General features: G+C 39.7%; 1 protein-coding gene across 1 annotated transcript; it reads right to left on the bottom strand.

Annotated features, from left to right (window-relative positions):
- Nucleotides 1-399: 399 nt before the first annotated feature.
- LOC135470809 (battenin-like) lies at nucleotides 400-10,121 on the bottom strand. Its single transcript, XM_064749852.1, has 15 exons — nucleotides 10,030-10,121; nucleotides 8,512-8,581; nucleotides 7,927-8,029; nucleotides 7,502-7,600; nucleotides 6,971-7,050; nucleotides 6,218-6,303; nucleotides 5,670-5,742; nucleotides 5,037-5,180; nucleotides 4,473-4,555; nucleotides 4,169-4,215; nucleotides 3,482-3,550; nucleotides 3,025-3,080; nucleotides 2,616-2,709; nucleotides 2,334-2,474; nucleotides 400-557 (listed from the first exon to the last, which is right to left on the bottom strand). Exons 1-15 carry the CDS (start codon nucleotides 10,103-10,105, stop codon nucleotides 429-431), a joined length of 1,350 nt encoding a protein of 449 aa, XP_064605922.1. The 5' UTR covers nucleotides 10,106-10,121; the 3' UTR covers nucleotides 400-428.
- Nucleotides 10,122-10,392: the final 271 nt, after the last annotated feature.

Here is a 10,392-nt window from a genome sequence, read left to right as displayed (position 1 = left end):
TCGGCCATAGTGGGCTTTTTGGGTAAATAATTGCTCGATCAATTTCCAAAACCTATTTCCCTTCCACTCATACCACAAATCTCATCGTGTAAACGCGACGAACCACTAGACAGACAATCAGTCCATTATGCACCGAATTATAATTCAGTATAACCATTTCTCCTTGTCATCTCTTTGTACTTTTTTTTCTTCTGTTTTAGAGATGAATCCGGTCTGTCATCGCCAAACACAAGAGAAGGAAACCGTGCAGAGCCCGGGGAAAACCCACGACCATCCATAGGGTGCTGGGACACTCCCAATATGCCAAGGAAACCAGCAGGAAGCGGATTTGGACTCACATCACCTGCATTGGTGGGAATCTCCTGGGCAGAGCTACACGAAATTTGTACATGAATGGTAAGAATCTCACGCATTTGCGATGCGTGATGCTACAGGGCTATATGTAGTTTACATAGCGTGTTATGGACAGGGATGGCAATGGTTCCTGCAATGGCGATGCCACAAGAGTCTGCGACCGACGCTACTGATAAGCTGTACTCCCGATATTCAGGTGCTATCTGAAATGGAAACAAATTATATTTAGTTGTACAGAAATGAATCACAAACCTCATGCCGAAGGGGGCCGAGATTTTACAAAAGATGTACATGTTAGTGTATTTATTCATACATAGTGGAACTCCGTGAATAGTAATGGCTTTCAGCGAGTTCTGCCTGGCCTCTGCCAACCATAAACGTGTGCCCGTCAGGGTACAAATGAATCTTCATAAGTATCTTAGAACAGTACTCTCTCGGACAGCGTTGTCAATTGTGATGCCAGTTATCTGGTAAAGTTTCAAAGCATTTGAGATCACCCTACGGTACCGAGACAGGGCTCGTGTATAGCTGGGCGCCATCAGAGCAATGATTTTCCGCAAAATTTGGGGATAATTGTTGATAGGGAAGCATCAGATATTTATTCAATAATTTCAGATTCCTTTAGTCTAAATCTGTACCACTGGTATAAAAATCGAGCATCTGACTGTATATGAATTAATCAAAAACATCCAAAATAAAAATGGAAGTATTTTCACTTGATATCTAATGAAGACTAAGTTATTCAACATGGCGGCACCCACCAAAGACAGCATGCAAAGAGAGTTTAAAGAAGTAATCGCGTATGCAAGCCTTGCCGTTTCTGTAGAGTTGGAGGCAAGGAAGGTCGCCGCTGTTCGTGCGGCATAAGTGAAAAAAGAAGTCCATGTGTTACCGACTGGGTGGCTCAGCTGGTTAGCGCGCTAGCGCAGCGTAATGAAGGAGGGGCCTCTCTCACCAATGAGGTCGCCATGAGTTCAAGTCCAGCTCAAGCTGGCTTCCTCTCCGGCCGTAAGTGGGAAGATCTTCAGAAACCTGCTGATGGTCGTGGGTTTCCCCCGGACTCTGCCGGTTTCTCCCCACCATAATGCTGGCCGCCGTCGTGAAATATTCTTATGTACGGCGTAAAACACCAATCAAATAAATAAAATAAACACATGTTTAATGTCTATTTTAATTTCCACGTAGGTTAAAATGACAAGTCTTTAGTCTTACCATTGGGATTTGTATCATAATCACCATAATTCAAAGATTAAATACGTAAATCTGTAAATCAATAAATCTAGTACACTGCAATTAATATCACTGCATTTTTTTAATCTAATTCTGCTTAAGACATGCTGCCAGGCGGCGTGTGAATTGTTATTATTTATGTACTTTCATGAACAGTTAGAATAAAACCCTGACTGAGGTAACTTGACAAGAGGCCGTATTTTACCGGTTACGTGTGACCATTTGCCACCGATCCCATCGCTGCTCTCCTTTTACTCTCTATTCTGTAATTATAGATATTTCTATTCTATTGAGTTACAGTGGTGATGTGGGGGAAAATATGATTTAGAAGTGGGCTTTCCCAGTTTTTCTATTTCACGCGGAGCGCAGTTGTAACGACGCTAGCCTAAACCGAACGGTGCCGGGATGAACTTCCAGCTTTGAACCGTGAAGCATTTGCGACTATGGTATGTGCGTTAGTTCAGTAACCATCCAGCTGCACTATTCGAATGTTACGTAAAATTTCCCCGTACCAAGAGAAGACGATTAACTGTCAAGTGAAACGACGCGAAGGAGAAGCCGGTTCTGACCGGATTAAAGTTGATTGCCAAAGGACCAGTATTTCTGAACAAATACTGAACTTTTAACAATAATACAGGTCTCTTGTTGAACAATTACTATGTGTGAACATGTTGCCACGATCGGTGAAGGAAACTGCCGTCATGGTAAATTTATATTGTTAATGAAAATACGATATAAGTTTGCCTTACATCTTCGGACATTTTGTAAAAAGTGTTGACATATGCGCATCCTCCGAGCAGTCCTTCAAATAAGATGACACCAAATATTATCCAAATGCTGGGGATGTAACGAAACATGACCTGTGTCTGGAGAATGGCGACGTTCATCACCTGTGTAAATAAACAGAATGATAGCATGTGTATTAAATACTGTTTAATTTATGAAGCGTTTCATGAATATCACAAAATTTGATAAATGGTACCTAAGAACGAATATCTGAATGTTGATACTTGAGTAATTTTTTATATTACCTGTAAGATAGGTATTATCCATAACTTGTTTACTTTCAGCAGGTTAACTGATGACCTCGATATAAAGACGCCCAGTTGATAGTCCACCTGAAACCTGGAAAGAAATCTTTTCAACAAATTATTGTTGTTAAATATAAGGAAGTTCATCTTCTTGTCATCTTATTCTTTGACCTCAGATGTGATGGGGAGATCTTCCCGCTTGAACATGATTTTCAAGCGTTCTATTCATTTGTCTTTTCATGGTTTACGTCATCCTTGTTTTGTGCACGTGTATACACTCGTCAAAAGATGACGTTATACGCATGCATCGCAGGGTAACCGCTTATCCTGATATGGATTTACATATATTTAACGGGTGTAATTGCCTAGTTTAGCAGGGAATAAAGCCAGATTATCAGGGAATACTCACCACCTGTATTGCTCCTTTGTCGTCAGCCAAATATCTTTGAAGTATAGAAGCTCATGCTGAAAAAGCAAAATAGCTTGATAAGTTCGTTTTTTTTATGTACTATATACATGAAATTTAATGCTCAATAAGTGACTACAATCGTTAAAAAAAGTCTATTTTTCATTTACAAAGTAAGCGAATGAAGCAAAATCTGTGAATTTAACTTGTAGGTCAAGTAATACGGCTAATAAGACAGTGGCATGCATTTATCATCTATGTCGAGACCACGGTAGAAATGTGTTTAGTGTAAGTATTGAGTTTTCTCACAACAGATGGTGTGTGTACATTCATTGTCTTCTTGTGGTAAGGCCAGTCCATGAAGCCAAATGCTGCCGCCACCGAAGTATTATGCCCAAAACAGCAGACATGCAGTATTGTAAGAATGAAAATGATATATGACCATGTAGCGTGCGCTCACCAATCCTTGGTTGATGAAGTACTCTGCTAAATACACCACCATCAAGGGGATCATGAACTTCAGTAGGGGCTGGAACAGATTTCATTGTTTCAAAGTTTCAAATGTTGGTATACATTGACAGAAGACGGGAAGATGGAAATCAAAACTTACATGATTCTGAACAATCTTTCAGATTAGCCGAAATTCTGTTTGTCCTAAGTGGGGAAACATTTCCTGAGAAATAGCGACTCGGGTATAACCTGGACTCAGTATTATTGTCTTATTATAAATGAGTGTTGCTACTTTTGCCACGAAATTACCAACTTTACCCTAAAACGTAATCTCAAAGGCTTAACTGAACACCAAACTGTACCAGTGTGACTGGACATGCTTTAGGCGGAAAACGTTTTTATACTTGATTAGCCAAATATGACGGCTTGCGTATTAGTCCTGCACTGCAACAGAACCAAGGTTATTTCACCTTGTACACGAGTTGCCACGCGTTGCTCGAAAAAAGGTACCGCATTGTGAATGCCGTGTTCAATACTAAACAGCTTAGGGTAACAGACGTGCGCCGACTAGCTACTTTATATTGTGGAGGGTGCAATATTCAAGACGACAGACATTATGATACTCATGTATACTATGTGACCATTTGCGAAACGCAAAATATTGGTTAAAAACACAATTATGTCCGATGTGACTAACCTGAGTAAGACGTACTTTCTCTCTCCATGTCAGAAACGGTCTGAAATCTGCAGACAGAAAAATCGTTTAAAGTCGCGTCTATAGTATAATCTTATTTTATGATTTCTGTTTTGCTCTATAAGTGAACAAAGGATGATCATGGATTAATAACATTTAAACGAAAACAAATATCTCACATCCGCCCAAGAAATTTCAATAGTTGATCGGTTAAGCCCATATATTTTTCTTCTTTTACACATTTAGTCATGGAGAAAAGTAGAAAAGAATCCTTTGGCATTTTCCAAGAAAATGTGATGGTTCCTACCAGGATCACTTTCAGCCACACCCTTGCCGTCCTTACTGTTGGCGTGATATCCTCCCACGGGTGGTGACAACAAGAAGAGAAAACTGTTAAAATAATTTCAGATAATCAGAACAGAACATTACACGGTACAGTAAAATAAAAAATGCTGAAACCCATTACCACACTCTCCTTCCACCCCGAATAATGGGGAATATTCCCCACCTATAGTTACTGGGAATATTGTATGTAATGTATTGTTCATTCCTGCCTTTCCTAAGATGTACTGTGGGAAAACTGGTAAAATATTACTTGTTCATTGAAAGAACAATGGTTATTTTAGCGTGGACGACAGATGACAGAACATGTCACATACATGCCTTAGTGGTAGAGATACAGGGATGACAGAATGTGTGACACGCCCATCTTAGTGCCAGCAGCACGGGCATAACAGTATTGGCCGAATACGTGATACCTTAGTGCCAGCAGTACAGGGGTGACAGCCACGATGACAGAATGTGTGGCATGCCCACCTTAGTGCCAGCAATACGGGAATGGCAGTAATGACAGAATGTGTGATATGCCCACCTTAGTGCCAGCAGTACCGGGATAACTGTCATGATTAGAAGGGTGTTCCGAGGAGAGACACCCGCTGAGGTAATCCCAGCGTAAGATAGCGCCCCGAATACACCCGCTCCACCCGTGCCGGACGACCACGTGGACACCACATCCCTGTGGAATAAATATAACCATATGGAATCATGGTTGACCCGTATAATTGTGGACTGAATGATAAATTGAATGAATGATTTATTGATTTATTTTTTATTTGTTGTCTTAACACCATACAAGCAAAAAAAATGTCATTTTTGTGGGTGGAGGAAGCCGGAGAGCCCGGAGTAAACCATCGACATTTTGCAAGCTACTGGCGAAGTTTCCCCCGAGTGATGGAAGACTAGTGGTCTTCAACAACAACGAACTTTAGATTGCTTGTTGTTACCAAGGACGGACGAACAGACAGAGCCGAGAACTCCCTCCTAGACCTAGCTACGAGACAAACAGATTTTTAAACGATGTTAACACAATCACTTATAATTTTCTTACTTCCGCCTCCTTGATGAATACATCACTTTTATACACGATGTTTGTGAAGTAGCAGTGTAGAGAAAACGGGGCAGAGCACATGGAAATTAAAGCTCTGTAACTCACTACTCTACCTACCTGTGAAAGAAAGTTGATAATCCCAGAAATGTAGGTTCTCCGAGGCCAGCCCCAATACTGGCACATACCACTCCTATGAAAACAGGGGATGATAGCTTATGGGTCGATGACCCATTATATATTAAGGGAGAATGAATGTTTTGTGAAAACTTCACAAAACATTAAAGCATCAGGAAAATGCGACTTGAATTAAAAATTAGTCCACCCGAAACGAGATTTTACACACTCATGTGTATACTGTTTAGTGATATTTCTTTAAGTTACTTTAACAACGCTAGGGTAAGATTCTGTAGACATAGGCACTTTCGTCTGCCTTATTCACAATCACGAGCCCACATCTCACTACTCACATCCAACAGTGTCAGTGTATATCTAAGCTTCTACGATATTGTTTTACGGTAATGCAGCACTTTAAACAGAAGGCCACTAGATCTGATCAACTACAAAGAGACACCATCGGGATATTAATGAGGGATATTCTCTTGAAAGCAAACTTACATTGAGCCAAGAAAAATGTACACAAGAAAGACAAGAATGACGTTCCTCACCCACGATGCTCAACCACACTACCTCAGCAAACGCAACGATCAGAAAACTTCCCAGAGCAAAGAACACAACGACGGAGACCTTCAACCTACGGGAAAAAGACACCGACAATTGCGCAAGAAACACCACGAATTTGAATATGGTGGTATATTTAATTAAGCTTTCGGAGTTCCATCACGTTATGAATAATACTAAATGTAATGAACGACTATACCCTTAGTATTTTCATTTAAACCTTCTTTGTTCTCAGAATAAAACACGTATTAGACATACTGAGCAAATTTCCCTTCGAGAGAAACTTTAGGACGTTACTCAAAACACCGTGAATGTTCTTTTCATAATGTTCTTTTTTGTCAGATGTAAGCGAAACGGGTGATATGCACATCACGTTATAACGCCACTTATCTGTGTTAACGCCAACGGGGACATCCGGGATAGCTCTCTCTTTTAAGTAAAGACGAACTAAAAAACTGGTCTACGGAAGCTCTTAGGGGTCAGTTTCCTTTTCTCTCACCAAATGTAAATTGGTTTCTATCAAACTAACAGGAGTTGATATCGTAGAGAGGGTATCAGCATATCATAATAGCAATTCTGACAGCATTCAACGAATATCAGGTATAGAAACTGTTTGATAGTTTCGGTTTCATATTTGTTTATTTATCTTTACCTACTGGATAGCATCAACTTATAAAACATGTATATAAACACAGAGGAATTCTAGCAGATAAACCTCACATAAACCCATACATACTGACCTGTAGGGTATCCGTGTTATGTACAAAGGAGCACTCAACTTTACCACTAAGGTTGGAAGAATATCCGCCAGCAAAATAGCCTGGTATGAAAAAAGTAACGGTCACATGTTACGTGTACATGTAAGACCTGCTAATTGTCATCAACATGTATATGTTAGACTATTGTTAGTTACAAGTTTAAATTATAAGATTCTTTGATTTTTTTCCAGCAACAGTTTAATCCTTAAGTTGCCGTTAAAATCTTCGTGCTCAATTACGTTAGATGTAGTGCCATTGACCTTAAGCAAAGATTAAAAGTTTTTGCATAAAGTTAAACACTCTTGTCAATTAACATCACTCTACGGAATGACATTATCAAATTACAACACGTGCAGCAAATTTTCACCATATGTTTGGAATATTAATTGTACAAGTCATTAGGTGCTATCAAAATGTCCCCATTCACTATTCTCTGACCAGTTGATCTACCCGTTGGGATGCGACTTTGGATCCTTGTTGAGGTAACGATGGTAAATCATGTAAATTTCTCACCCCAGTTCCGATCTGGTTACACTTCAGGAATGTTGCGGTCTGGTTCGCCCCTGTCAGATTCGATACCTCGACGCCGCTTAGGTCTGAGTGTGACGAACTCTGGGTAATTGTGTGGGGAAAAAAGATTCACTTTACACATGCTTGGTAATACCATATGCTCTAAGCTTTCAAAACTTTTGACTTTTGGCGGCTATTTGCCACAAGGTCACTCCACAGTACATCAACATGTGAATATATAGTAGTGTTCTTGAACTTTTCTTTACATTTTGTCAACCTTGATCATATAAGTTCTTTCTCAAAGCTTTGAATAAGTACAACGTATCTTGTCCATTTCATAATAGATTTAACAAAACCCCTACATTGTGATAAGTGCTAATACTGGTCACAGAATGAAATGGAATATATTGAAAAAATGAAGTTCGAACATTTGTTGAATTTGACGGCGATGTGTTTGTTTCCTCCGAAAGAATGTCATGAGCAGCACTCAACATGATCACATAGGCAAAATTGTTGCACAATCCAAACAACCTGCAAACAAAAATGCAAAGAGTGGCAAATTAAATATCTTAATATAAAATTAACTGTTTTTTGACCTACCCAGAGAAATCGTCATTTCCAATACTATATAACAGCATATTAATGATCTGTTAAGGATTTGCAGGTTCTGGGTATATGTACAGATTCTATTACTAAGTATGTGCTGAGACCAAACCGAAGTGTGCTTTTTTTTATTTTTGTTTTGTTTATTTCCTTTTCTTTTTGTTTTCCCTATATTTTTGTCTATTAATTTGACTGCTATTTTACAGCATCATGAAGACAGTTCATCTTACACGACGACGTTTGAAATGGACAGTAACAGTTCAAATATCGGCAAAAATTGTCGCATAGCTTTTACCTGTCTTAGAACCACAGCGGATCATATGATGTAATATTGATATGAATATAAATACCTGAAACAAATTTGCGATATATGAAAGAACATTCACTTGCAGAAGTCTTGGAAGACTTACCAAAAAGCAATTAGATTTCTTATCTTTCTGCTTCTCCCCTCTACCTCGTGTTCGCCATCAGACGCATTTTCTGTAGAAAAAGATAGGGCCTACACCGTTTGTTGTTTTATTTATCCGATGTCAATTTCATGTTTATGTTTATTTATATATTTATTTTTTGGATTGGTACTTTACGCTGTACTCAAGAATATTTCACTTATAAGACGGCAGCCATCATTATGATGGGAGAAAACTTGGCAGAGCGCGTAAGAAACCCACGACCATTCGCAGACCTTCCCACGTACCACTGGAGAGCTGTCCACTCGGCCATGGAGATCAATGTAACAACTGATAATACGTGTACTTCACGGACTGCTCTACATTTAATACCGAATTCATCCTCTTTGTATTGACTTGGGGTCGGGAAGTAGGCCTACTCTAACAAATATCTCACGCCTACACCATACACACGAAGCAGATAAACCATATCTTCACTGAGCCAATACACCTCCTGACCTGTTAGGTTTTAATCTGATATGGTTTAAAATCATCTTTTATCATTAGTCAGTTAAAAACAATACAAATAAACAGAATTCATGTTTACGTTCGACTTGAGGGAGTGGAAGTGGTAAACTGCCCAAGGTTTGTCGCTCGGTCCGTGCCTTGGAGAGGGAATTTCACATTTCTCCTCTCCCACTGTTCGTATATGGCGTCGGTGATAAGAAGAGGTTGACGACACTCGTTTTCGGCTCATGGCTACATTCGCTGAATACCACTTGTCTTCCACCAATATAACATGGTAGTCGTTATGTCACAGCTTACACTGGTAACTTCTGCTCCTTCATCAAACTGACTACCATCGTATCAGTGAAAAAAATTTTTTATTTATTTATTTGATTGGTGTTTTACGCCGTACTCAAGAATATTTCACTTATACGACGGCGGCCAGCGTTATGGTGGAAGGAAACCGGGCAGAACCCGGGGGAAACCCACGACCATCCGCAGGTTAAAATCAGATATATTCCTTCCCGTGTATCATTTCAGTTCCTAATTTGAAAATATAATTTGAAGCCTTCCCACTTCCCACTTACGGCCGGAGAGGAAGCCAGGATGAGCTGCACTTGAACTCACAGCGACAGCATTGGTGAGAGGCTCCTGGGTCATTACGCTGCACTACAGTGAAGACTTCATGACAACAATCAATGCGTAAATCGCAACCGCTGACCATTAGACGAAGTTCAGATTCTACTCCTGGCTTGGACAATAAACAGTCTCGGACAATAAAGAGTCTTATTTGTATAATTTCTTACATACCTTTGTCTTTGGGAGCTAGTGTTAAACGTTGTTTTGAAAATGGATCTTACGATTATCGACTTGGAACGCCCTTTACGGGCTACGAATGGTATACGAATGTGGGACATGACACTTATATTTCATCAAACGTCAACAGCTTACCAAAGCTGGGAGGTTTATATATATGGCACTGTGCACTAGCGTAACGCATTGAAAAGTTCACGGGCATGGGTCTACAGCTCTTACCCTTTTCACTTATGGTAAATTGCCCAGTAGCTTTTGGATGGGCAACTATTTCCAGTGAATACTCCCCCGAAACCATGATCTCGATTTGGCTAATAAACAGTCAAAAGAAAAAAAAGACAATTGTAAAACGGACATTAATGATGTTTCTTAAATGGCTCATAAATAGCATCCATTCCAATTGTAATCGACAATCGTTCGTATTCATAGTGCATTTAAAAGTTGTTAATGTATTATACGGGTTGCAAGTTGTTGATTTATTTAACGCAACGTTTCAGTGCAAATACCAGCATCTGTGGTGCAACGTAGCCTTTCAGTGTAGATGTTTGGCACCTAGGGTGGTTGGTAGCACTTTCCAAAAATAAT

The sequence above is a fragment of the Liolophura sinensis genome, chromosome 7, assembly GCF_032854445.1.
Source record: "Liolophura sinensis isolate JHLJ2023 chromosome 7, CUHK_Ljap_v2, whole genome shotgun sequence".
NCBI classification, from domain to species: domain Eukaryota; kingdom Metazoa; phylum Mollusca; class Polyplacophora; order Chitonida; family Chitonidae; genus Liolophura; species Liolophura sinensis.
This window is presented reverse-complemented; position numbering and strand designations above follow the sequence as displayed.

Excerpts from the sequence above, each read along its gene's own strand:
- LOC135470809 (XM_064749852.1), bottom strand. The coding sequence starts at position 10,105 with ATGGTTTCGGGGGAGTATTCACTGGAAATAGTTGCCCATCCAAAAGCT. Across the intron at positions 7,601-7,926 it reads CGCCGTCAAATTCAACAAAT|AGTTCGTCACACTCAGACCT; the intron begins GTTCGAACTTCA and ends ACAATTACCCAG. Across the intron at positions 6,304-6,970 it reads ATAACACGGATACCCTACAG|GTTGAAGGTCTCCGTCGTTG; the intron begins GTCAGTATGTAT and ends TTTTTCCCGTAG.